At 38.1% G+C, this 23,907-nt stretch overlaps 1 protein-coding gene across 1 annotated transcript; it reads left to right on the forward strand.

The window, feature by feature from the left end:
• Positions 1 to 3,317: 3,317 nt before the first annotated feature.
• Positions 3,318 to 22,937, forward strand: ZNF280D (zinc finger protein 280D). The gene is made up of 21 exons (XM_053463105.1): positions 3,318 to 3,524; positions 6,687 to 6,840; positions 7,286 to 7,348; positions 7,643 to 8,004; positions 10,098 to 10,215; positions 10,642 to 10,839; positions 10,928 to 11,101; positions 11,549 to 11,646; positions 12,101 to 12,330; positions 14,489 to 14,646; positions 15,194 to 15,294; positions 15,465 to 15,611; positions 15,823 to 15,957; positions 16,348 to 16,625; positions 17,189 to 17,329; positions 17,898 to 17,960; positions 18,301 to 18,419; positions 18,558 to 18,597; positions 21,098 to 21,140; positions 21,946 to 21,986; positions 22,254 to 22,937. Exons 2-21 carry the CDS (start codon positions 6,693 to 6,695, stop codon positions 22,846 to 22,848), a joined length of 3,252 nt encoding a protein of 1,083 aa, XP_053319080.1. The 5' UTR covers positions 3,318 to 3,524; positions 6,687 to 6,692; the 3' UTR covers positions 22,849 to 22,937.
• The last annotated feature ends 970 nt before the right edge of the window (positions 22,938 to 23,907 follow it).

Consider the following 23,907-nt stretch of genomic DNA (forward strand, 5'->3'; position numbering starts at 1 on the left):
CACATCAGCAGAGTTTTTTTTTAATTAAAAAGGCTAATGTTAGCCTCCCTCCCAGGACCCCTACACACACCTGCCCATAAACACACATATGCACATACACTGCCTTTACACACACATATACACATACACTGCCCTTATACATACACATACATGTACACTGGCCTTAAACACACACAAATACATGTACACTGCCCTTAAACACACACATATACACTGCCCTTACACACACATATATATACATATATACCAGCTAACAAATACCTATACTGCTATTACACACACCGGCCCGTACACACACAAGCTTACAAACACATACATACACTGCCCTCACACCCCTTTCTCCCCATCTCTTACCTCTTTCACCATCCTTCAGCCTCCATCCTGTAGTGGGAGCGCGAGGTCTGTCACTTCATACTACTCCCTCATCACCACACGCCGGCTATTGCTGCAGAGCGCAGGGATGACGTCATATCCCGCGCTCGGCGATCTCCCAGCTAGGCTGCAGATCAGGCGGCTGCAAAGCGGGACAGAGGAAGGGATAGGCGGGACAGAGAGCCTAAATCGGGACAGTTGGGGGGGATGAGTAGTGGCCTTCATCAACATGAAGAGCTTGGTTGGTCCTGTCTGATACATTAAATCAATGAATTATCTTGGCAGGCAGGTCTAAAATTAATCTATGCATTATGCAGGGCCACCTCATGCCTTCATACAGGAGAAACTTCCCAAGTGTGACCGTTTGAAATATAATTAGCGGAAAAAAAATTGTTTAGAAAGCGTTACAAATTATGAATTTGAATGATAGTTGATGATTTTTGCCATCCTTTGCTTTCAAACCTGAATTTTGAATATTTTAGTGAATTGACATTTAAGAAACAAGAAAAAATACTTCTATAACATAATTCACAATAATACTGTCCAATTCAACCATTGTCGTTTCAGAGATAAATAAGGTAAGATGTAGTTATATATAGCCAAATAATGCTATCTAACATGTTCCATATTTCTCCAGTTCTAAGAACCATTTCCCCAGTTTATGGAATAATTAGTCACATTTCTCAATATGTGGCATACTTGTTTTCAGTCTAATACTTGGTAGTAAAGGATGTTTGTTAGCTAACTTTTTTAGTACCATTTGAATTTGCAGTTGACATTGGGGGTCTCGGTTTAACAAATCTTGTACTAGGGAGGCTCTGTTGGAAAAAGGTTGAGAACACCACAGTGGTGATTCTGCAGCACTTTACTATTGGAGTCATACATACTAATGGGATAAAGGACAACTGGTTTTGGCATTAGCCCTATATTATAAAACTGTAACTTTTTGTAATAAGAATAAACCTTGTGCATTTAAAGTCTAGCGGTGATTTTTGTTTTGATTTACAGCATGTAATTTTTGGTTTTCAGAAATTTTGCTTCAGAAAAGATAAATTTAAAACTGATCTTAGTAGATTGGTGACAAAACTAGCATGTTTAATTACAGTACATTTAATCAGCAACTTAAAAAAGGGATGGGGAATAATCACACAGATCCTTAGAACAGGAACATAAAGTGAATTTCTTGCCCCAATGTGAGTTATTAATTGGTGGAGAAATTATACTTGAGGTGCCCTCACCACACCTTGGACACTATATGCACAAAGTCCCAACTTTACATTAAGTTTGCTACTTGCCCCCATCCCCCATGTGGTAGGACTATTTGTTACATACCTGTATATATGTGATTGTATTTGGTGGATAAAGACTGTTGGAGTCCACTATATCCATTTTGTGAACCACGTGAAGAAGCCTATTGCACTGAACACGTGGAACGGTTGATGCATATAACAGAGCTAGTGATTTCCATTGCACGATATATGCATATATGAATAACCTGGCTGCCTTGCCTTTTTTTTACCCTTTTTTAACTTCTTTGTTTTGGATCGTGAAAGTATATACTCTTTACACATAATTATTTGCAGTAAAATCACTCAATATTTTATTAAACACACTGCATATTGCGTGAGAAAAATACATTTGTATGGTTGTATACTTCTCTATTTTTGTGTTGGAGTGTACCCTTGTCTAGGAGTTTTTTTTTTTTTTTTTTTTATACAGGCTTATAGGGGTTTAGCATGCATGTGTTGCCATGTTGCCCTTTTTTGCCACCCACAGGTGGCAGTCTGGCAAGATGACAAAGATCTTCAGCTATGCTCACCATTTCCCCCCCTAGGGTTTAAGCCTCTATATTGGTGTGGCTGGTGGTTAAAGCTGCTCTACTGTGGTCAAGAATAGTCAACAGCACTAGGCTGGATTCTCGAGTTTAAGGTTCTGGAAATCAAGAAACAAGGTGGTCGGAGTATAGCCAAGGTCAATGTACATGTGTTAGGGATGAGATGGGGTCAATACACAAGAGTTCAGGAAGAGGTATGATTACAACAGAACCAAGGTCAACGAACAGGAGTTCAATACCACAGTAAAGTGCAACCACAGCATAGCCGAGTTGTTGGAATTGTATGATTATATATGCTGATGGTTGAGAATGCTATATTGTTTAAATATGGTAGAAAAGATTTTGTTTAAAGATGGGTAGAAAAGGTGTGACATCTTAACAAAAGTGCCAAGGGGAAATACAACATTCCTTAGAAACTGGTGTTAAGTCACAGCTTTGTTCTGATGAATAGTTTAATATCCAGTGATACCGTTGACATTAATATATTGAAATCAACCATTAAAATCCCACACAACTTAAACATAAGTAGGTTGACCAACAAGTGACATCTATCCCACCTAATCGCCTTGTTTCAGTGAGCACTGACAGCTGTGGAATACACAAATCGGGCACTGAGTGTGCGTAACATGGGTGGGATTATTCATGCACGTTACCACAATGCGACAACAAATATGGTGGGAGTCCTGAATGCTAAACCTTGGCCCTTAGTATAAGCGAAAACATCCCGAAGAGGAACCTTGGTGGGAATCCAATGATGTGGGTGTCAAGCAAGAAGAGATGCGGACATTTTATGAACCAAGTAGTTATTGTGAATTACTGTCTCTTTAAATACTTTTATTCAAAACCAACCTTCATATGTAGTCCATAGAACTCTCCATCCTTTTGGCTGTAAACCCATATTCACCTAACAGTAAGAACTCCATTGCCATCAGGTGGGTTGATGTGTTATATAATAATAATGTGACTCCATGACATTTATACCTTCAATGGAAGAGTATACAAAGTTCTGGTGAGGTAATATTAGCGGGTGGTGATTTGGGGATATGGCGGGTATCCTGAGGCTGCACTGTGCACTCCTTCGCACGTCTGAGTGCGCCTCCTACACACAAATGGCGCTGTGCCGGTGCAGGACAGCACATGCTCCACGGCCTGCGCGCCTCCAGCACACAAGCCTCCTCGCCCGACCTACTATTACCCAGCAGCCACCGCAGCCAGTTCACGCGAACTCCCCGTTAAGCAGCCCCGGCGCTGCTCGCAGGCGCGTTTTCTGCCAACCCTGCCGAGCCATTCCGCCCTCGTAACTGCTATACCTCACACGGTAAGCCTGCTTTTTTACCTCCCCGACTCTCCACCTCAAACGCCTACTCTACCAGACTCCCCTCCCTGGCCTCTGGTGGAGTTTCCAGGCTGGAGGAAGAGGAGGAGAAGGTGGCGGCGGCGGCGGGGGAGAGATAGCCCAGAGATGGTTCGCCGTCCCTCGCCTGTGCCGTACGCCATCTTTAGTTGGCCGTGTGTGTTGTTACCCGTCTTTGTGTTGCCTAAACAAGCAGGCGGTGGTTTGGTAGTGGGAGGGAAGCCTAATAAGCGTCACACGGACGGCTTTCCTGTAATTAAGTTGACGCGAGCGGTACGGCGGCCGCAGCGGTTACCCCGCCGGCTCTAGTCAGAGTGGCGGCGTCTGGCGCTGCCGTACAAAAGGAAGTGTGACCCGGCCGCTAGCAGCCGCATCCCCGCTGCCCGCGCCGTGTGCTCGCCTGCACGGCGCTTCGTTGTCACGCTAAATAATAAGAATAATTTGTGTTTTGTTGCGAAACCTGACCTGTAGGGGGAATGTAGGGGATGCGCGAGTCCCCACCCTCCGCACTCCTCAGCCACTCGGCAGTGACGGATCGGCTTCATGTGGCCAACATTACAAAGGGAAATCCAACCAAAACAAACAAATCGGCGATCTTAAAGAGAGAAGTGCACGTTGCCATAGTAACTGGGACACATCAAAAGTAATGCATCTCAGTGTTTGTGTTCTGATGTGGGGCTGATATGTGAAGACTATATTATTATAAGTGTTGCATCAGAAAGGCATGTTTTGTGCATGCATAATCACTCCACATTTGTGTCAATCTTTCTCAATAGGCTTACAGAGGTTAAAAACGTATATTTTTTTTGCGTTCCGCCCCACCACTTCATGGTGTTGGCTGCAACCAATAAGCCAATGAGTCAACGCGATTGAAGTTGACTGGTTAACATTCGCTGCGTGTCGGGCGCTTGTGAGAACGTGCATTGGCTTTAGATGGTTGGATTGCTTTAAAATGCCAAAAACACCAATACCGAGATGATGCCTTCTTATTTCCCAATTGGATTATTTACACGCTACAATTTAAGGTTCAATTATTACTCTACATCAACACCTTTGTCCAGTTGGCTATGAAATACCTTTGAATACATTGCCATAGATGGTTTTGTTTCAAAAGGTAGTCGCATTGTATTTTCAAACTCGCGTAATGTAGCATCATCTTATTATAAAAAGAACTTTATTGGGGGGAAAAAATCATTTTAAAAGTAATAGATCTCAAAATAATAATGAGAAAGTACCACCTTCTCAAAATAAACCCACTTTCCATATCAATCCCAACCACCACACTGTTTGGCACCGGTCACTGAGTCATTCTATTGTTTACCACAAGGTAGAACTTGGCGTGTTTGTCTAGTAGAATGAACCGATAGCGCACACAATGTCACTATACGGCTGTAACAAATGGGTGAGAACTTGTTGAACAGAAATGACACTGCTTTTGAAGCTATGCTCATAGTTATAATACAAATAAAGGAGTTTTTGCATATGATGGCTGTATGGTCCCTTTTTGTCATCCATCTTGCAAATGCAGGGGGGATTCTGCGGAATCTGCACCACATGCATTTGCTCCTTTTAACTCCCGCAGCTAAATACCTTGTAGGAGACGTGTTTAGACAAACATGTTCATGCATGTGATGTCCTCACCACCAGGTTTTGCATGTATGTGTTTAAAGCACTGCCACGGATCTACTTCAAGCAGCCAATCAGTGGCCACATTGCACCATGTAGCAGCAGCACGGCGGCATTCCTATTTTTCAGGGATTCCTTTTATTATCTTTTGATACTGATAGACACTGATAGGCTGTTGTCATAGAAACGTAAATTATTGTGCGCGGAGGACCAGAACACACTTCTTCCCACTGGGAGCTCAGATGAGGGTTTGCTAATCTTTTTAGGTGATAACCTTATAAATAGCTTATGCTTTACCTAGGGAAACCTATATATTTTTGTTCAGGATAAGAGTTAATCTGTTCACAGATGCCTAGTTTAAGGTAACAGTAAAACATTTTTTGCTCTTGAGAAAATTATTAAACGATCTTAACTTGTCTGAAAAGTAAAATTTGCACCATCCTTCTCTTAAGAAACTAAGAGGAACCCCGCGTGCCCCTTAACTTACCTTACTTTCGTTTATGCCCTTTCCATGCTCTTTACTTCAGGGCTGGTGTCTGATTGTGTCCGCTCTGCACTATTTGATCCTTTCTGTTAAAGGATCGCCTAATAAATCGCTGTGTCTGATCCCTGCGTGTTAAAAAAAAGCAAAAAACGATCAGACCAATTTTAAAAGCTGTTTTTTCAATAGATCAGCTGCCGGCCTGCAGTCACTTTTTCCCTTTTTTGCTTGCCAGCTGATTATTATTGGTTCACCAATTTGTCCTCCTAACTAAATTTCACTAAATGTTGTTCACGGAGATCACTATATGTATAGTCATATATATTAACGCAGTATATGTATGTGTTTTATATTCTCGCATACAAAATATCTCTAACCATTTATGTAGATTGCCACCAAAAAGCATGAGACATAGAATAATGTGTTTGGTTATAGGAAAGCTGTGACGCGGAGGCAGTTTATCTTTAACTCCTGGGCTCTTGTCAAAATTAATAGGGATTTCATTTAGGACAGGCTTGCTGGCTTTGCATCACCTGCGAGTTGAATGAACAATAAAAAATCCTAATGCCTTTGGCTTCAAGTATGTCAGATTCCAGGTTTGCGAGGGACTCCTCTGCCTTAGAGTCAAATAGTAGCAAAGCTGTCATATTGTGCGAACTCTACCCGATCACGGACCCCTACCCACCATTATATGCTTTTAATATAAATATAATGGTACCCTGAAGTAAAGACCAAATGTTTTGTGTATAAATACAGTATTGGTGATTTACAGCATCACACAATATACATGATATCAGGGAGTTAAATTATCATACAATGTTGGTGTGCGGCACAACAGAGATATCATTTTTAGTATGTTTCACAACAAAAATGTTGCTGAGGAATATCTATACAATTTCCTTACACTGATGAAACATATATTATAATTATGTTGATTTTTTTTGGAATAATCAAACAATATTCTTAGGACATGTTCATAAATAGACAGAATTGATGCAATGGTGTTTTATTCTATGTAGTGTGAAATGGCTGAACTATTAATGGAGTGTGAGGAGGAAGAACTGGAACCGTGGCAGCAAAGAATAAAAGAAGTTGAGGATGATGATGATGATGATGACGACGATGAGCCAATTTTTGTTCGCGAGATTAGCGGCTCTAAGCAGATCAACACAAGTAAGAGGTTCTTCATTTGAACTTGGCATGTGAAGAAAATTACTTGGGTCTACCTTTTATTTCCTTAAAAATGCTAATCAATATATAATATGGTTATTGTCGAATTGGTAAAAGGCTTTAGGGTAAGCTAAACCTCTGTATTATAGGACATTAAAATTCAATTTACAGATTTCCTTCTCTCTATTATGTCCTCAATGCTTAACTATTTATTCATTTTAGTAAGCCAAGGAAGAGGAACCGCTAATTGTATACTGAAAGTGGTGTTCCATTTAAACGGACATTAATTCTATATCCACTTCAGTTATGATAGGCACTGATAGGTTATTTGCCATTTCCAGACGACAACATTAAACATTACAAATGGCATATATTTTACATGATTAAAAAATGCATACTTTAGTTTTTTATGATCCCTTTCCTTAAATTGTGTTCATCATTTTAACAGATAATAAAACTGGACCACCACAAGGTTCGTTTCCACGTATTGAGAATGGAACGCCTATAAGAGGTAATAATCTTTTATTAGATAAAAATGTTTATACATACAGTAAAACAAGCAATCCATACAGACCCAGCAGATACATACTGTTAATGCTTTACATTATCTTAGTATAAATATTCAGCATTTGGTCAAACTACATCTGTATATCACGTAGCCCTCCATCACTCTCTATAATTTATATCCATCTCTGGACACTGTTTATAAGATATCTGTGTAGCAGATGGAGTTGTAACCCAGAAGTCTGGTTAAGATCAACAAAAAAATTGACTTATCAACTTCTTTCATTTCATATAAATACAGGTACTGCAGCTTCATTTCCATCGCCTGGTAACCACTTCAGGACCCCTGTGGCAAATACTGGTACTCAGCCAGTTACATCAATCTACCAGCCAGTAACCAGACCGCCAACCATATCTCCCGTAGTCCAGCCACTGCTTAGGCCTGTTTGCTCACCTGAGCCCATAAGGAGACCTCTTACTGGATGTCTACCAGCTCATCAACCACCAAGGGCAAATCCAGCAATACTGCAGCCTGCTTGCCGACCTATTACCGTTGCTTCCAACTCTCAGCCAGCATCTAGAACTGTTACCTTTCCTGCGGTGGCACAGCCCGCCTTGCGACCAGTTGCCACGATAACAGCACAGCCGGTGTTATTAAATCAGGTAAGTAACCCCCCCCGTGTCTCACCTTTCATTGAAGTCCATAGTTCTCGACTGAACAATTTGTTTATTCTGTTCTTGGGAACCTTGTAATTTTATGTTTTTTTTTCTTGTTTTGCCATAAAACTGATGAGGATACGATCAGAATGTTCTATTAATTTCTTTACTGTTGGTGAGAGATTGAGAATAAGCTTCAAAGTAGTCTGTTCATGCCGAAACAAGACCTGAGGCAAAATTTGTTAAACATTATGCTTCTGTGAAACAACCGCAGACGTATCATGCTTTTTTTTATATATTTTACATATTATAGAAACCGCTAAAAATGTGTAATTTTGTAAATAAAATAATTTTTTCTTCTCTAGATGTCTTTGTTATGTATATCGAAATCAATATGTCACAAAGGTTTCTTAAATATTCTTAGTAAGGTCATACCTAACCGAACCTCTAAAACAAGTGGTGTTTTTAGCGCTCTGTGCATGCACATGGGGGTCTCAATAAACCCCCAGCAATGTTAGCTGAGCCAGCACTGGAGATGACTGGTGGTTATTATATCACAACTAGGTGGGGGCAGGAATAGGAGCATACATTTGCAAGCGGGATGCCATGTACATTTAAAGGGATCACTTAACTATCGTATGAATTAAAGTTTATATGATGGCTGGAGCGTCCCTATACCATTTCCTTCTTTTGATACTTGCCGAAAGATGCAGAGATAAAGCACAATGGTCCATTTTTATAAAAATAAGTTCTGGACAAAGTTAATTTAGGAGCAATCACCATAGTAGTGAGCTAAATGCTCCTTGTGACGGTGTCAGAATTACGGTACTTTATACATATGATCCACGTTTGGTTAAAGAACATGTTGCTGTGCTGTGACGACAAACGTTATATCCTCAGAACGGCAGAGAATGCTGTAGTAAGATACATGCTCACTAGTTTGCTGTTTCAGTGCATGTTTTGGTCATTAACATCCGAAATACTCTGCTTGTGTGGCATTATTTAATTTACTGTATATTTATTATCATTTGTTTGGTTCTATATGTGTGGTTTTAGTTATGGACTTTGTTAAATTTAAATATGCTACTTTTATATTTGTGAAAACGCAAGTTTTGTTTGTAAATTCTCAAATTTATTATAAGCAATATTTTAGTATTTGTTGTATGACTCCTTTGCTAACATGCTGCCATTTACCTTATAATATAAACGTTACGTGGTTATTAAATTACGAATACTTATTTTGTCAAATGCTTTTTTGTCAAATCTGACTAGTACTGAAAATTTGCATATTGCTGTCCATCATGCCTGCTTTGTTCCTAGTATATGAAAGCGACGTCAAGAAATCAGCTGGCTCGCGATTCATACTTTGTTCCCTAGTGCCAAGTTTTGTTGTTATTATTAAGCAGCCTGCCATCTCTTTGGTCCATGGCAGAGGTTTTTGGAGGCATCTCACACCGTTCCTGTTCACCAATATCTGCTGATTCCCAGTGTAGGGTCTCTACAGCATTTTCTGAATACATGTATTATCCTACAGTGTTTTGAGGAAGGTGTGCATGTTTTAGACCACCGTTAGTCCTGTGAACGCTACTTGGCCTTGTGCTATGGCTCATGGCATAATTTGTAAAAGCCAAATTTACAAAAACCAGAGCTAGGCCTATGCTAAGCTTTGGGTCAGTGCGCAGTATCTCACTGTGAGATATCAGTCAGCATCTCCTCTATGTGCAGCTGAAAAGAATGGGTGTAGGCGTGGACGGGTGAGAGCATTGAGTAAATAAGGCTTTCTGTGTGGATATTATCATTTATATTTTTTTTTATCATATCCTCTCCCTTAATTTTGTGTCTACACCCCTGTCAAATGTAGATGACATAGAGAAATACAATAAAAGTAAAATATATTTGTTCAGCATCCCTTCCTGAGTAAATTATGAATTTTCATGGGCAGTGTGTTACATGGTTAGTAAAGTTTGGGAAGAAAATAAACATAAATAGGTCTATTGAATTAAGCCTGATGGGTGCATGTTGAGTGCATTTTGTTAGGCTTGTGTAAACCACAAAACAAATATGCCAGATTTTAATTTGTTTTTACATTTTTTTTACAGGGTTATATTGTGAACTCCCCCCAAGTTTCTTCAAATAATTCCCCAAATGTAATGTATGGTTTGCGGCCAAACAGCACTGTAGCTCAATACCAGGGTGTGCAAACTCTCACAACAACAGGTTTGTGAAAATGTAACAATCTTTCAGCAATGCACCATGTTTTATTTCTAAATCAATTTTATTTACTTCTTGAGTTTTTAGCCTGGACATCTCTTTGTTGAAGAGATTATATGGGGGCAGGGGATACTTTGTGCCATACTTTCTCTCTCCATGTAGTTGTTATTTTATATGTTTTACCAATGATTTTTATTGGTAACTCAATTAGCATTAAAATAAGCGTTTATAAAATATATATTTGCTTTAATGGCTGCCTTCTCCTCCTTACTCTTCCTGAAGAGATTAAATGTGTAAGCATAGAAAACCATCATACAAAGAAGCTTTTAGCCCTGTGTTGTTTGACATTGGTGTCTCTGTAGTAGTTTGATGCCTTTTTTTAATTTTTTTTTATTTTAATGAAAACCTGTGGTATTTTGGTTTACTTTGCAGGCAGTAATGCCCCACAGGCTCGACCACTTCAACCTCTTGCCCAAATCCGTCCGCTTTTGGCACCAGCAAGGACAGCTCTAGCAGCCATATATAGGCCTACTGCTCCAGCCCAGAACAGTCTCAGCTTAGGGCAAGTACATCAGCCTTTACTCAATTCACAGAAAACCCAGCAAGCAACCCACGGGCAAAGCCCTTCAGGTACAGTAACAGTCTCTCCCTGCACCCTCAAACACTTTTTTGTAGTATTCTAAATCGGTACATATTATTTTCATTATTTTCCCTTAAGCAAGTTCAATATGGAACGATGGGGCACTAATTGAGAAACGTCCATCCCCTGTTGAGGTTACCAGCATTTCACCGAAAAAGCCAAAAACTAGTGAAAATGGTCCTGAAAATCGTACTACTGCTGCTGCAACATCATCTCTTAAAACAACCCCACCACAAGTTTCACCCGTAAAAGGTAATTTAAACTGGGAAAAATTTCCTTTTTTTTTTTTTTTTTTTTTTTTTTTTTTTTGCCGCTGAAAAATAGTTTCTCAGAGCTAACTCCCTGCACATGCAAATGCTACTTTAGTTTCCATCTGATGTTTAGTCCAAATTTATTTGGACATATATGTCAAGACACTTGTGATATCAGGTTATTATCTATGGCAGTAAATCTCCTGATACAACTGTCTTTTTGTAAATGGAACTTTACGGTTTCACTAATAACCTATTGATCCGACGTGAATGTGTAACTATTTACAGATACATAAAATTACACTTGAAATAATTGATATTAACATAAATATCTGTGATGGGGAACTAGACGTGTGAATACACGGCATAAATAAACTTTTGTGCTATATTTGGCCCCTTTAATGGAATGCACACCTATCTTTGACAGTTATAAGTACTACTACTTCAGGAACGACTCCAACGAAAAATGGTGCGCCGTTCCCAAGAGCATGTCCAAAGTGCAATATACATTTCAACCTTTTGGAACCTATGAAGAGGCATATGAAGGTAAAAGACTATTTTCTATGCAATGAAAGCTTGTGTTTTTACCAGTATATATATGTTTATAAATTTGTGTAAAACGCTCCAGGATATACTTAAGACTCTTCTGCATGTAGCTTGACTTTTAACCCCTTAAGGACAATGGGCGGTCCCTAAACCCATTGAAAACAATGCATTTTGAGCCCGTATATATGTACGGGCTTTGTCATTAAGGGGTTAAAAACATTGTGGCTCTAATTATCAATGTATCGTAACTGTTGAAAACTACGTGCTGTATAATTTTAATGTGTGCGAAGAAAATCCATTTGAGTCCCATGAAAAACATGCCGCTCTTCTAAATGTAGTGCCACCAGGCTTCTCGCGTTCATCACATTTCAGTATTTTCTTGAATTGTTTGTATTTTTCATGGATTCGCCTTTAGTGAATTCATTATGACATTTAATTATATTTGCCTCCTTAGTACTGTTGTCCAGACAAGATGCATCATTTTTTCCTTGGTGTAACAAGCACAGAAATCACAAGCTCTCAAGGTCAAACAGAAGAAGCAGATAAAGGGAAGCTCATAATGTTTGTGAGTGACTTCTATTATGGAAGGCATACTGGAGACATACAACTGGCACAGCAAGAGCAGAAGACTCACACAACATTCAAATGCTTCAGCTGCCATAAAATTCTTAAGAACAATATAAGGTGCGTAAGCATTTTTGGATAGCATGATCCAGCATATTAAAAACGCAGTCCCTTGTATAAATACTCATATTCAGGGTTTAGATTTTAATAGATTTGCCATTTTTTGAATATTTATTTTAATCATTAAAATGACTGACCATGAGAGAGAGAGAAATTCAATGTGTTTCTTGAATGAAGCATAATCTTATGGGAACTGAAGTTTTTTTTTTTGTTTTTTTTTTTGGTGTAATCAATTCTCCGGTTTAACAGACTTTTTATGATGGACAGATGGTAATACAGAGTGTATGAAAGAAATAAGAAGGCATATGTCCGTACAGTTATACTATCTTAGCCTATGGCCCAGTACATGATTGAACATACCCCACAAACATTGAACTAGTGGGCTAAATGTTCTTTGCTCATTATTCAAAACCACTTAATTTGAGAATTTGTATTACCTTTTTACTTCATGCTGTATGAATGAATCTGTATATTTTGGCGAAATTGTGAGTAGAACATACCAACCAGAGAGAATATCACCTTTTGAAGGGCTGGTTTGACCCTGCATAATGCATTGTTTAATGTGGGAAATTTTGCATGGCCAACTCAACCTTCTTGCCAGTAAATAAACAGGTTTTGTCAGTTGAAATGTTCAAGTGTCTTGCAAACTCCCATAACCATGGTATTGTCAATGTGGGAGAGTTTTGTGACATTAATACCAGTTGAGTCAATTTACATTGGAACATACCATGACCATAATTGTTTAAGGTATCAATTTTAGGCATGTGTAAGAGCAAAGCCTACTCAGCTGTACTATGGTTTTTTGCTTAGATTAATGATATACACAGCAATTTCTCTCAGGGAGCAAATGAGTAACCGTGGGATATGTATGTGTTGTAAGGACTTGTGTTTTGATTGTGTGTTTTTTTTGATCGACTTATCTTGGAAGTAATACAGCAAAAGGGTCATTGTAAGCATTTTCGGTATGGAGACCGCTTTGTTTAAGAACCTCTGCCTGGCAGCAAAGGTCAAAGTCCCTCCTCATAAGAACTTGTGAAGAAAAGCTGAAGAAGCAGCTTGTAAAACTGAAAAATGGCCTGTGCCTTCAAAGGGGCACAGTCTGCAAGTTGAATTGCACAGACTTGCGCCGGCTCATATCATTAACAAAAACAAAAGGCTCTTGTAATTGCGGGTATTAAAATCACTATTACATACACTTAGAAGAAAAGATGCAGGTTGAAGCTCAGGCAATGTGTCTTAAGAACAGCAGGGAACTAATGTACATAGTTAAGACTTACAAAAGTTTTTGTCTGTCTTTTGCAGTCTTTCCTTTGATGTTTTTTTTGTCCTAACCAAATTACACTTATTGAGTGAAAAGTAACGCTGGAGACTTTTAAATTTGACTTGAAAATTGCTATGATGATTTGTGTGTATGGTTTAAGAAACCGTGTAAGTTTGGAATTGTGTAGAACAAAAGCCTTGTATTTTGTTGTGTGTTCCCCATTTAGCTACACATTCACAAGATGGAAAAGTGCCCTGGAGTGGCATCATGTATCTTTTGGAATAGTTTAACGTTTCCTTATTAAGTGGCACTCAGAAAAAAGAAGAAAAAAAACCCAAAAAACATTGGTTTTGTTTTTCCCAAATATTCATTTGTTGGTAATATCCCTTGCCTATCATTTAAGCCAACTTTCTATTTTCTATCTAGTTTTGAATTTACCATATTGAATTCACTCTTTTATATCCTGAAAAGTCGTTTTTGATTAACAATGTGCTGGTTAATTTTTTAATGCAATTTAATCTACTTTGTCATGTTAATAATCCTAACCAAAACTCTGCTTATGTTGGATGGACTGGTGAAGAGTAATGTGGATGTAGTACTAAAAGTGTAACTGCCTAAAGCCATATGTGTCAAATACTATAGGTTATAGGCTTAGATGCAGCATGGAAATAATTTCTTCACCAATGGGTGGCAGAGAAGTGGAGAAATGTTGGAAGGCTTACAGATATCCTGAAAAACAGCCCTATGTCAGCTGCCAAAAAGAGAATGCTTGATCGGCCCAGTTCCGTTAAACTTAGTTTTTATATAAAACCAAATTAAACTTTTTTTATTATTATTGATTATTAAAGTTTAACGTTTCTGACATGTTCTGCACCTGTTTTCCTTTATCACTGGTAGGTTCATGAACCACATGAAGCATCATTTAGAGCTTGAGAAGCAGAGCAGTGAAAGTTGGGAAAACCACACCACCTGCCACCACTGTTATCGACAGTTTCCCACACCGTTCCAGCTGCAGTGCCATATCGAGACCTCGCATACACTTTATGAATCCACAAGTAAGATAATGTCATGAATAAGGCCTGTTAAGGGCACATTGCTGAATCTGCTCTGGAATATGGTGCATTTGTTAAGGTTTCTACAATTCACTGTCGTTTTGCACTATGATACGACTATATACTGGGTTTTTGGGTAGTTTGTTATGTCATACTTTAAATGTTACTGTTAGCATGTGTTTTGTATAGAATTAAAAATGAAAGCCCTGCAGGAGTATTTCATGTGTTTTTCCACCCATGGCTATTAAGTTAAAACCTCTGTTATTAACATTGCTATAGAAAATAAACTCATTGGGATTGGTCCTTCAGCCAGCAAGTACGTTACTAGTAGTAGTAATCAAATCTCTAGCAGACTCCTGGTTTATTGACTATATCATATATTATTGACTTTATACAAGCAAATGCATTGCTCTTTTGCTTCCTAATGTGTCCATAGTAAGTGTTTCACACACTTTGTTCACAATCATTGGTTATTTTAAATTTGGATCCATTAGAGCTGGATAGTAACGATGTATGACTAAAACATTTTTTTTAATATTCCCTCCTCTAGCCATTTGCAAGATATGTGAATTATCTTTTGAGTCTGAGCAGGTCCTTTTGCAGCATATGAAAGACAATCACAAGCCTGGAGAAATGCCCTATGTGTGCCAGGTAAATGAAGCCTCCGTATGTTATGTATAGTTTTATGTTTGTCTCTGGGTGCTCTCGGACATCAGTAGAGAGGAACATGGAGTGATTGTGTTATAAAATGTATTTTAATACTTCTGCGTCAATGAGTCAATCAGCCTATTAAAGAAATATTGTAATTGTTTTATTGGTAGGTATGCAATTACAGGTCTTCCACCTTCATAGACGTGGACAGGCATTTCAGAAGTGCCCATGAAAATACGAAAAATATGCTCTGCCCGTTCTGTCTCAAGGTTATCAAATCAGCAACGCCATATATGCAACATTATATGAAGCATCAGGTACGGTAACTTTCTTTTGGTTTGGTAATAATGAACATAAATTTAACTACGAAAACAACATGAGCAGGAGCTTATATTAATGATAACTGTAGTTTGTATCTAAGATAAATGTAATAAGATTTTTTATGGTAATTATATGTAACTCTTGTGAATGTTTTGTATTTATCAAGTTAATAGGTGATTCATGATCTATATTCTTATTTTAATCTAGAATAAAGGTGTATATAGATGTGCTAAGTGCAGACTCCAGTTTCTGAGTTGCAAAGAAAAAATGGATCATAAAACACAGCATCACAGGACATTCAAGAAGCCAAAACAGTTACTGGGTCTACCTCCTGGGACAAAGGTAAATAAATACAAGAAGGTCAGACTCTCTACTACGAAATTACTGCTCTCTTGTAATGATTAAAAGTTCCGATTCACGGGTATGCAAGTTGTTAACGAAACTAGAAAGCATTTATTGGCTCTATTAGGCCTTTCCCACGTCTGCCAGTGATGTCAGAAAGAAGTACTGAGAAATGTAATTTTGGAAAAGAAGGCACGTTGGTGCAGAAGAATCTTAATAACTTGCAATACACACCAGAGAGGCCAGCTGTACAGTGTTTAATGATATTCCTAGAGATTTTTGAAACTACTTCAGGCAAAAAGTATTCCATTTTCTCAAATTACTAATATTAATGTAGGAGATATATACATATATATAATTTGTTTTCTTTATAATGTTTACTTGATTCAGGTTACAATTCGTGCATCTGTTGGATCCCTAAACTCCACATCCTGTCCTACAGCTGCAGTTTGCACAAGTCCAAACACCTCTCCGATCCAGATACCTTCTAAAGGCAAGACTACCAACACTAAAACCTTTCTGAGTTCTGCATCAAAGTCAGCTGTGCATCACCCAAAACCCAAACCACCGCCACAACCACAGCCACCACCGCCTGCTCCAAAGAAATCAGTGACCCAAACCACCACAAAAAGAGTCAAAACAACCAATAATGGATTGCGAAAACTAAGGTAAGATCTTCTTTCCTTCCTTGGTGGTTCAGACCTTCTAGATGTATCCTGCACTATTTTTGGGTCCAGAAGGATACTTGTGAAATCCTGGGTAAATGTTCGCTGTGTCAGTGGCTCATGATTGAGCCCATTTCTGGGTACAGGGCTGCTAAATTTCTCCACTGTTTTTGCGTCCAGAAGGGTACTTTCAAGGTCCTTTGTATCTGGTCAGTGAGTCCAGGTGGGTGAGCCAGGTTCTTTTTCAGGTTTTTTTTTCGCTTGCCCTCTTTTTGGTGCATTAAAATCAATTTTTGACTCCGCAACAATGTAATCTTGAGTCGTATCTAAAATAAAGCTTATTTGCATGTCTGTATATGCTTTTGTCATTACATTGTAATTGTGCTTGTCATTAATCCAAAGGGTACCTGTGAAACAAGTTATATTTTCCCAGTCAGAGGGAAACCGATATTAATAACATATAAAAAATGTTTTAACGCTGGGGAAAGGTAGTACATACACGTGAGAGCGGGAATATTTTCTGTGTACCACCGCTAACATGCAGCGAATGTGTATTTTCCCATTAGTTCAGTCTCTGGACTCCATAAGTGCGTTGAATGCCAGCAGGCGGTGAGAGACTTTGAAAGTCATTTCCATGCATATGTACACTGCAGTAAATGCAAGTTCAGCACAAGCTGTACTAAAGCCTACGCAAATCACGTGGTAAGGTGAGTAAACCCTTCTTTCCTTTCTTTCCTTTCTTTTTTTTCAAAGCAGATCGATATAATACCAGTCGCCCCTCACTATGAACGCTAGTAGCAGTGCTGCTAGACTTGGAGGGGAAAAAGGGTTGTATAGGTTTCTTTTGACCAAGTTGCACCTGGAATTTATAAATAGCAGCCAGAACGTTTGCCGTTGCTTAGATGCTTCTCTGTCCATCCAGCTCTGTCTGCGCACACACATGGTTGGTTCACTCAGTTTGTGTTTGCAGATACTCGTGGCCACTTGGATCTATATGTGCAATTTTTATCTTGTACGAGTTCCTTACTGTTAGAGCACTGAAAGAAGACCTGTTACACCAGTGCCTTGCACAGTTCACGGGAACCATGGGCAAGTTCTTGCTAATTAGAACATTCCATTGGCTACTGTGGTGCTAAGGCACCTTTTCAAACTTTGCAAAAGAAGCACTTTTGTCCATTCCCCCTGTATTTTCTGCAAACTGCAGTTGTTGGCTTCTTTTAATATCATAAGGATCCTAGACTGCTCCAGCATAACAATATGGATTTTGTTTTCCAGCTTTCATGGTAGAAATGGTCATAAACGGTATAAGACTTCTAAAAAGGCGCAGAAGGACAGAAGGTAATATATTTTGTGTGTTGAGTCTGCAGTACCTTAATCAGTAGTGTATTCTGTCCTATTGCAGCAGCCCATGTACCACTTCACAATAGGGCCTTACAATTATAACCTGGACCTGAATTTGTGATTTCATTGTTTGGTATTTGTTACAAATAGCTTATTTGCTAATTACCATAATTGGCAAAACCACAGAATTCGTGATATACGAATTATGTAATATACTTTCACACTAGATATAAAATGTGATTTTTTTTTTTTTTTTTTTTTTTTTTGTTTTTTTCGTTTTGACTTCTGGTTTCTGAAGTACACAGTCTAACAAATATCTCTGTTGATATTTTACTAGGCGTACTACCCTGGTGTGCCGCAACTGTGATTTCCTGACTGATGTTTCTGGTTTAGATGACATGGCCAAACATTTGGGTGATAGTCCCACTCATTCATGTCAAGTTATTACGGAGTCTGGTAAGAACAGAGCTGCCTTGTGTTTACATAGCATTTTTTTTCATCTATCATTGTTAATTTTGCCATTGTATATTGTGTATACATTGATATTTTTTTTTAAAGTAAATTCATTTGTTTTTTTTTTTCTTTTGATCTCAGTTTCCATATTTTCCTCAACTCTTGAAGGAGACATATCTAAGTAAGTTTAGCTTTTTATTTACTGCCCTTAACCGTTCTCCCAAGTTAATTGGCTTCTAATCACTTGATAACTAGTAGTGTGTAGGTTAGTGCTTAATTTGTATAATATGTTTCCCATGTTTTGTTTCTCAAACAACACTTTTATTTGTTTCAGTTTACAAAGCAAATCCTTTGCACCATAACTGCCATTATGTTATCCCTACCCTGGTTGCTTGGTTTAGGCTGCATTTGGGATGGGAAGAACATAACTTCAGGACAAGGAATTTTATTAAACGCTATAAACATTTTGTGAAGCTGAGAAATTCCTCAGCATTGGTTAACGGTTTTAATCCCTTCTAGCCCAAATTCTAGTGAGTTGAGTGTTCTACTGGTGACAAGTGAGTGGAGTCGGTGCTTCCATACATGGGTTTGACAAACGAGCTGTGCGAACTAAGTAATAAACAAGAACATATGTTTCATTTAGTGTACCCACACAAATAATAACTTTTTCAGGGCAAGTACGGCTTCCTTTTTAAAAACTCTATTCATCAATTGAATCCATCATTTTCCATGAAAATTAAAAAACACTATAAAAAGTCCCCTACCAACGCCTTCAAATCTTAACAATGACATCATTGGGGAAAATAAGTCCTGAACAGAGGTCTGGGCATCTAAATCCCCTGAATGACAAAGTACTTTTAGCGCTGTCACATTCAATCTCTCTTTTTAGGCCACTGCAAGTATTCTGCATCAAGTCTTGTAAACACCCTCCTTTTTTCTTTTCTCTCTCCTATTATTCTGTTTATTCCTGGGAAAAACGGTAATAAAAATTTGATTTACTAGCAGAGGGGAGGCCAGACTGCCGCTTTATCAGCCTGGTCTCCCATGCACCGGCAGGGATTAACTGTCATTGACTGCTGGGATTGACTCGATTATGTCTGTTATCATCTGGAGTATGCACAGGTGAATTGCCCAAAAGGGAGTGAGCCTGCCTGATTACCTGGGGGCTTTTCTTGTGATGAGTGTGGCAACTGTAACTTAGGGCCATTCTTGTTTCCTAATGTCTCAGGGATAAGTAAAAAACCAAAACAAAGGCGTGTTAGTGAAGAGGATTCTTTTAGTTATAGCACCACACTTTAAATATGTTTAAGTACATTTTGGGGGAAAAAAGCCCAGCAAAGCATATTGACCCAGTAAGCTAATTGCCCTGAAAGAGCATATTTTCATGAATCATTTATTTTGTAATTAATAACATCCTAAGTCAGGTGTGGTAGATAGTAACAACAAACCTCAGCACATTGAAAAAGACTTAGTACTGCCTAAAAAAGAAGATTGGATGAATTCTAAACCTGATGGCTTTACAACAATGGCAGAATTTGGGCACTATTGTTATCTCTCAGCAATGTTTCCCTAACTAAAATGGAAAAAATCAATCTTGGTGATATGGAGATAAACCAAGTAATTAATGGAGAATGTCCATGTATTTAAATAATTTACTGACTATTGAATGAAAATCTGGTAAACAAAGGAGTAGTTTCAACAGTGTGTATGTGTGTTAAATATGTATAAGGTAATGCGTTCCATGGAAGATATCACTAAAGCTTAAGAGCTTTACTTATGGGCTTTCACTTATATAGAATTAATTTATTGTTTGATTTTCTTATTCTCAGGTGAGTGAGCAGTTTCCGGCTGTGCATATTCACCTCTAAACCTCTTTTTTTTAGTTAGAAAATTGCAGATTTTGTTTGTACATAGTATGCATGCAGACAATGTAAAAGCAAGGTCAGAGGCTTCATTTGTATTTAGGAGTCAAGCATGGGTTTAATATTATTTATCAATATAAACAGTATTAAAGCTGACTGTCAGCAAAAGTTTAGGGGCGAAGTTTGCCTGGCATGCATGTTTAAATTCCCTCACCGTATTAGCATCTACTACTTCTGCTGTAAGGCTGTTCTATTTATCTACCACCCGCTAATTAAAGTAAAACCTCCCTACATTACATCTAAACCTTTTTTGCTTTTTCCTGGGTGACTAATACCAATTCCAGTTGCTCAGTTTCATTAGTTTCATCATTGCAGGAATCAAATTGTTACCCTGAGTTTAAGTTTGCATTGTAAAAATTTGTGTTTTAAAGGGGAAGTCCCAAAAACATATATCTTTTCTTTAAGTGTAGTGTTTGGTACAGTGTATATACTAATATTATTATTTGTTTTATATGACGCCATCAAATTCTGTAGCGCTGTACAACGGGTGGACAGGGCATAACAAGTAGTATGTAACATAACAAATTCACTTACAGAGACAACAGGTGAGAAGGGCCCTGCTCAAGAGCTTACAATCTATAGTAAAATCGTTGTAACAGAGTTTGTAAATCAGTGCCAGTGAATAAACTTGGACTTCCCTTTTAACACGTGGATGCATTTTTTTTTTGTGGTATATTGTTGTACTTGTGCTCTGTCGTACTATAACGTTCCTTTCTGTTTAGAAAGTGAGTCTTTGTACTAAGTTATGTTTCCCTGTAGGTCAAGATATGAATCGCCAATAGGCCAAATGCAAAAATGTCAGGTAAGGCATGCCCAGTGAATTGTGGAAATGTCTTTGTACAACATTAGATACTCTTTTTCTTCAGACCATTCTTCTGCTAGTGATTGGAGGCGGATCCATTTATCTACTACCCTCTTAGTTAAAGTAAAATTGACCCTCCAGTTTTAGACTGTGGCCTCTTGTTCTAGCTGAATGTCTCCTCTGCATAATCTTCCCTCCTGTACTTTGTTAAATCTCTTTAAGTAATTAAATGTTTCTGTCACATCTATCCTCTCTCTTCTTTCCTCATAAGCAATGGATTTTGGGCTCCCTAGCCTTTCCTGATAATTTTATCCTGCAAACCATTCACCTTTTTATTATCCCTCCCCTGAACTCTCTCCAATATGTCGATAGCTTTAGGTGTTTATGGGGGGAAAATGCATTTCATCACCTCATTTCTAGGTCAGCTTTACTGCCCCCATAGGACTGAATTGTTAAAGGTGCTGTTCCACCTATTCTGCTAAACTCAGCATTAGAAACCGAATATCTACTACTGATGAATGTTTCACCCTTCCCCCCAAATAATCCCTTAATCTTGTGACAACTTGTCTCATTTGTATGTTCTGCCTGGTGTACATGTCATTTCACACAAAAGCAGGCACTGATAGGCTATTGCCATGTAAACAGAAATACTCTGTGTTTTATGTGATTAAACCTTCAGAGGACAGAAAATGACAGATTGGTTTATTTGCTTAGTACACTAAAGAGTTCAACTAATAATTTGTCTAAATTAGAAGAACCTCACAAAACTTACATTTGTTTTTTCGATTGGAATTGTTTCTTACAGAACAAATCTGGAACATGCGAGTCAAAAATAACAAGTAAAAGGTAAATTCAATATAGTTTTTTTTTCTAACTTTATTATGTTGCCGATTTGTTTGCTGTCAGTAGTTGCTTGGCTCATAGCTTTTTAGATTTTTTTAAACATATGTACTATTTCATAGAAGTCTTGACATGCTTTGTGGAGTGGAAACATAAGCATCCAAGTTGTGTGCACTAAGGCCAGTCCAGGTCAGACTTGTGCTGTTAAGGGTTTTTTTCTGAGAATGTTTTGCATCTTTTATTACTTATTTGTTCTTCCTTTTTCCATCTTAGTATAGAGGAAAATAGATCAACTGAGAAAATAAAAACACCAAGCAATACTAGTGGGAATAATGAGGCCAAGAAAAATAAAAACAGCGGATACTTACAAAACAGACTGATTACGTCTGTGGAGCAAGCAAGTGACTCTGATAAAATAAGTCCTGACAACTGCTTTACAGATGTTGGAAAAGAAGAATTGATAGATGTGGATGAAGAGGATGAGTGCAGTACTGGACAGGATGAAGTAGCTTGCAAAGAGGACAAGTTGGGTCAAACCCCAGGAAATGCACCTGTCACTGACAACTCCGGGCACAGTACACCATGCCTTGAACAAATGGAGGATTATAAGGATTTAAGCCTTGTTAGTGATGACAGCGTGAGCTTTGAACAGTTTTTAAGGAGAAGAAATGAGCCGGAGTCTGTTAACTCTGATATCAGCGAACAAAGCAGTGTTCATCTGGAGCCTTTAACGCCTTCAGAAGTTCTAGAGCATGAGGCTACAGAAATACTGCAGAAGGGAACACAGGCATGTTCAAATAGTGAAGTTGCTGAAGACACTAAAGAAAGTAGCACAGATAAAATGGTGGAAGACCGTGGACAAACGTGATCTGCAAATGATACCCAAGAACAATTTGGGCATTCCCTTTTAATGCACTGAATAATGGAATCGTGTGCTAACATGACTTTAAAAAAAAAATAAAAGATATATCTATTACGGCAGCAAAGATATAAACTATCTTTCCAGCAAAGAGAACAAATGCTAATTCTTCCTAAGCGAGCCTTGTTCAGCCTAATGACTGGATATAGGATATAGTTACATTAGTATTTCTATCAAAACTGTACCAGCCAGTTAGGCTGATTTAGAGCTGGAAAGATCTCCGTTCGGGGGGGGGGGGTTGCCACAAAAATATGGAGGGGGATTATTTTAAAAAGAGTTAAGCGTAAACAGTGTGTCATATCATCTTCTACTATGCGATGTGCGGAATGATCATAGCATCCTCTTAAAGTAATTTGTTTGCCTGTATTTTTTCCCTACATAAGTATGCTATAAGTCTATGCACCTTTTCCACTGGTGTAATTTTTTTTTTTTACATTTTTTTTGTTTCCTACCCTCAATGAAAGTGAGAGAATAATATGTTACAGACATGTCTGTGTACATACATACATACATACATACCTACATACATACATACATATATATGTAGTAAGTATTCATATTGCTGATGTGGGTTATTTTTTTACAGTGTGCAAACAAATGTTTGATCAACATTGAGCTTTTGCAGTATAGATAAAGTCGAGCGAGCTATTTTTCAAATGTTAAAGAAAATATTACACGTAGAATACACTACCCTAAAGCAAATCAGTGAAGATGGAAATGTAATCTCTCCAGTATTAGGAACTCCAGTGTACTAAACACTACAATCATTCACCAGGTAGCTAAAAAGCAGAATGGACATTGTAAGTGCCATTTTCAAATATATCCTCTTCTTCATATTTGAAAATATCTGCTTAAAACCTATTTTTTCTTTCTGTTATTGGTCTTGCTATATGTTTAGCATACAGACAGTTTCTTTTTTTTTTTTTAAGTTGGCTTTGAATACTAACCATTGCCATGAACGTTAAACTGCTGGTGTCCTTTCAAGATCTGTTTTAATTTAGGATTTTT

Source organism: Spea bombifrons, chromosome 4 (assembly GCF_027358695.1).
Source record: "Spea bombifrons isolate aSpeBom1 chromosome 4, aSpeBom1.2.pri, whole genome shotgun sequence".
Classification (NCBI taxonomy): domain Eukaryota; kingdom Metazoa; phylum Chordata; class Amphibia; order Anura; family Pelobatidae; genus Spea; species Spea bombifrons.